At 42.1% G+C, this 1,014-nt stretch overlaps 1 protein-coding gene across 1 annotated transcript; it reads left to right on the top strand.

The window, feature by feature from the left end:
- Window positions 1-383: 383 nt before the first annotated feature.
- Window positions 384-686, top strand: H257_19580 (hypothetical protein; the record flags this gene model as incomplete). The annotated part of the gene is made up of 1 exon (XM_009848714.1): window positions 384-686. A coding segment is annotated over one exon (303 nt), but the record flags the coding sequence as incomplete, so codon positions are not given.
- Between the last annotated feature and the right edge of the window lie 328 nt (window positions 687-1,014).

Genomic DNA, 1,014 nt, shown 5'->3' with positions numbered 1-1,014 from the left:
TTACTATTACATCGTTTGGTATATATTACTATTAATAGGAACGGAATCAGGAATTTGGATTGGTAGAAATTCACCACGATTCGTGATTTGATTGGCTAAGAATGTAATTTTTGTCAGACGACATTCTGTGGCTCCAGTTTCGAGTTGTGAAGAACTAATATCTTGGGCAACATGTACTTGGGTATTGTGTGGTTGTGGGTGGACTGTGGGAGCCATTTCTGATTCTGTCCCACGTACGTGGATGTACTGTGTTTGGCAGAGTGGACGAGCTGTGTCTGATTCTAACCGGTCGAGCCTTCGTGCTGTGTCTGATTCCTATGTTCGTCTGATTCTGATTCTGATCCAGACCTGCGACAACGTTTGGGAAGGTGGTGACGTGTGCGATGATATTGGGGTCGCTCGTGATGCTACCCCAAGAAGTGAATCGCCTCGTCGCGCTGCTGGCGATGCAGTCGCCGTTTCGGAAGACCTATATTCCCGACCCGAACCTCCCGCACGTGCTTCTATTGGGCCACGTGGCCAGCGCCAGCGTTCTGCTTGATTTTTTCACAGAGTTCTACCATCCCGATCGCATCGTGTGTGGCCCCAACGGCGCCGCTTCGATCAACAACATTCCGTGCATTATCATGGCACCAGTCGAGCCAAGCGAAGAAGTGCGGGCACTGCTTGTAAACCCGTTGTTTCAAGTAAGACGTCGCTCTCTCTCTCTATAAGTATATATATAATAATATATACAATAATAATAATATATACAATAATAATAATATATATATGTATATATAGATATATGTATATATATAAATATATGTATAAATATAAATATATATATGTATATATATATTGTGCATATTCGCTAGAACGTTCCAACAACGTCATTATTATTGACGTGATGATTTGTTTTCTATTGTGAATGTGGAAAATATCTCGGTGCGTTTGATTGGCTGAAAATATACATGGTATGTTTCTGAAAGAGCCAATCGGATGATTCACCCGTCGATGCTTTCGTGATTCGAT

This window comes from Aphanomyces astaci, assembly GCF_000520075.1.
Source record: "Aphanomyces astaci strain APO3 unplaced genomic scaffold supercont1.820, whole genome shotgun sequence".
NCBI classification, from domain to species: Eukaryota; Oomycota; class Saprolegniomycetes; order Saprolegniales; family Verrucalvaceae; genus Aphanomyces; species Aphanomyces astaci.
This window is presented reverse-complemented; position numbering and strand designations above follow the sequence as displayed.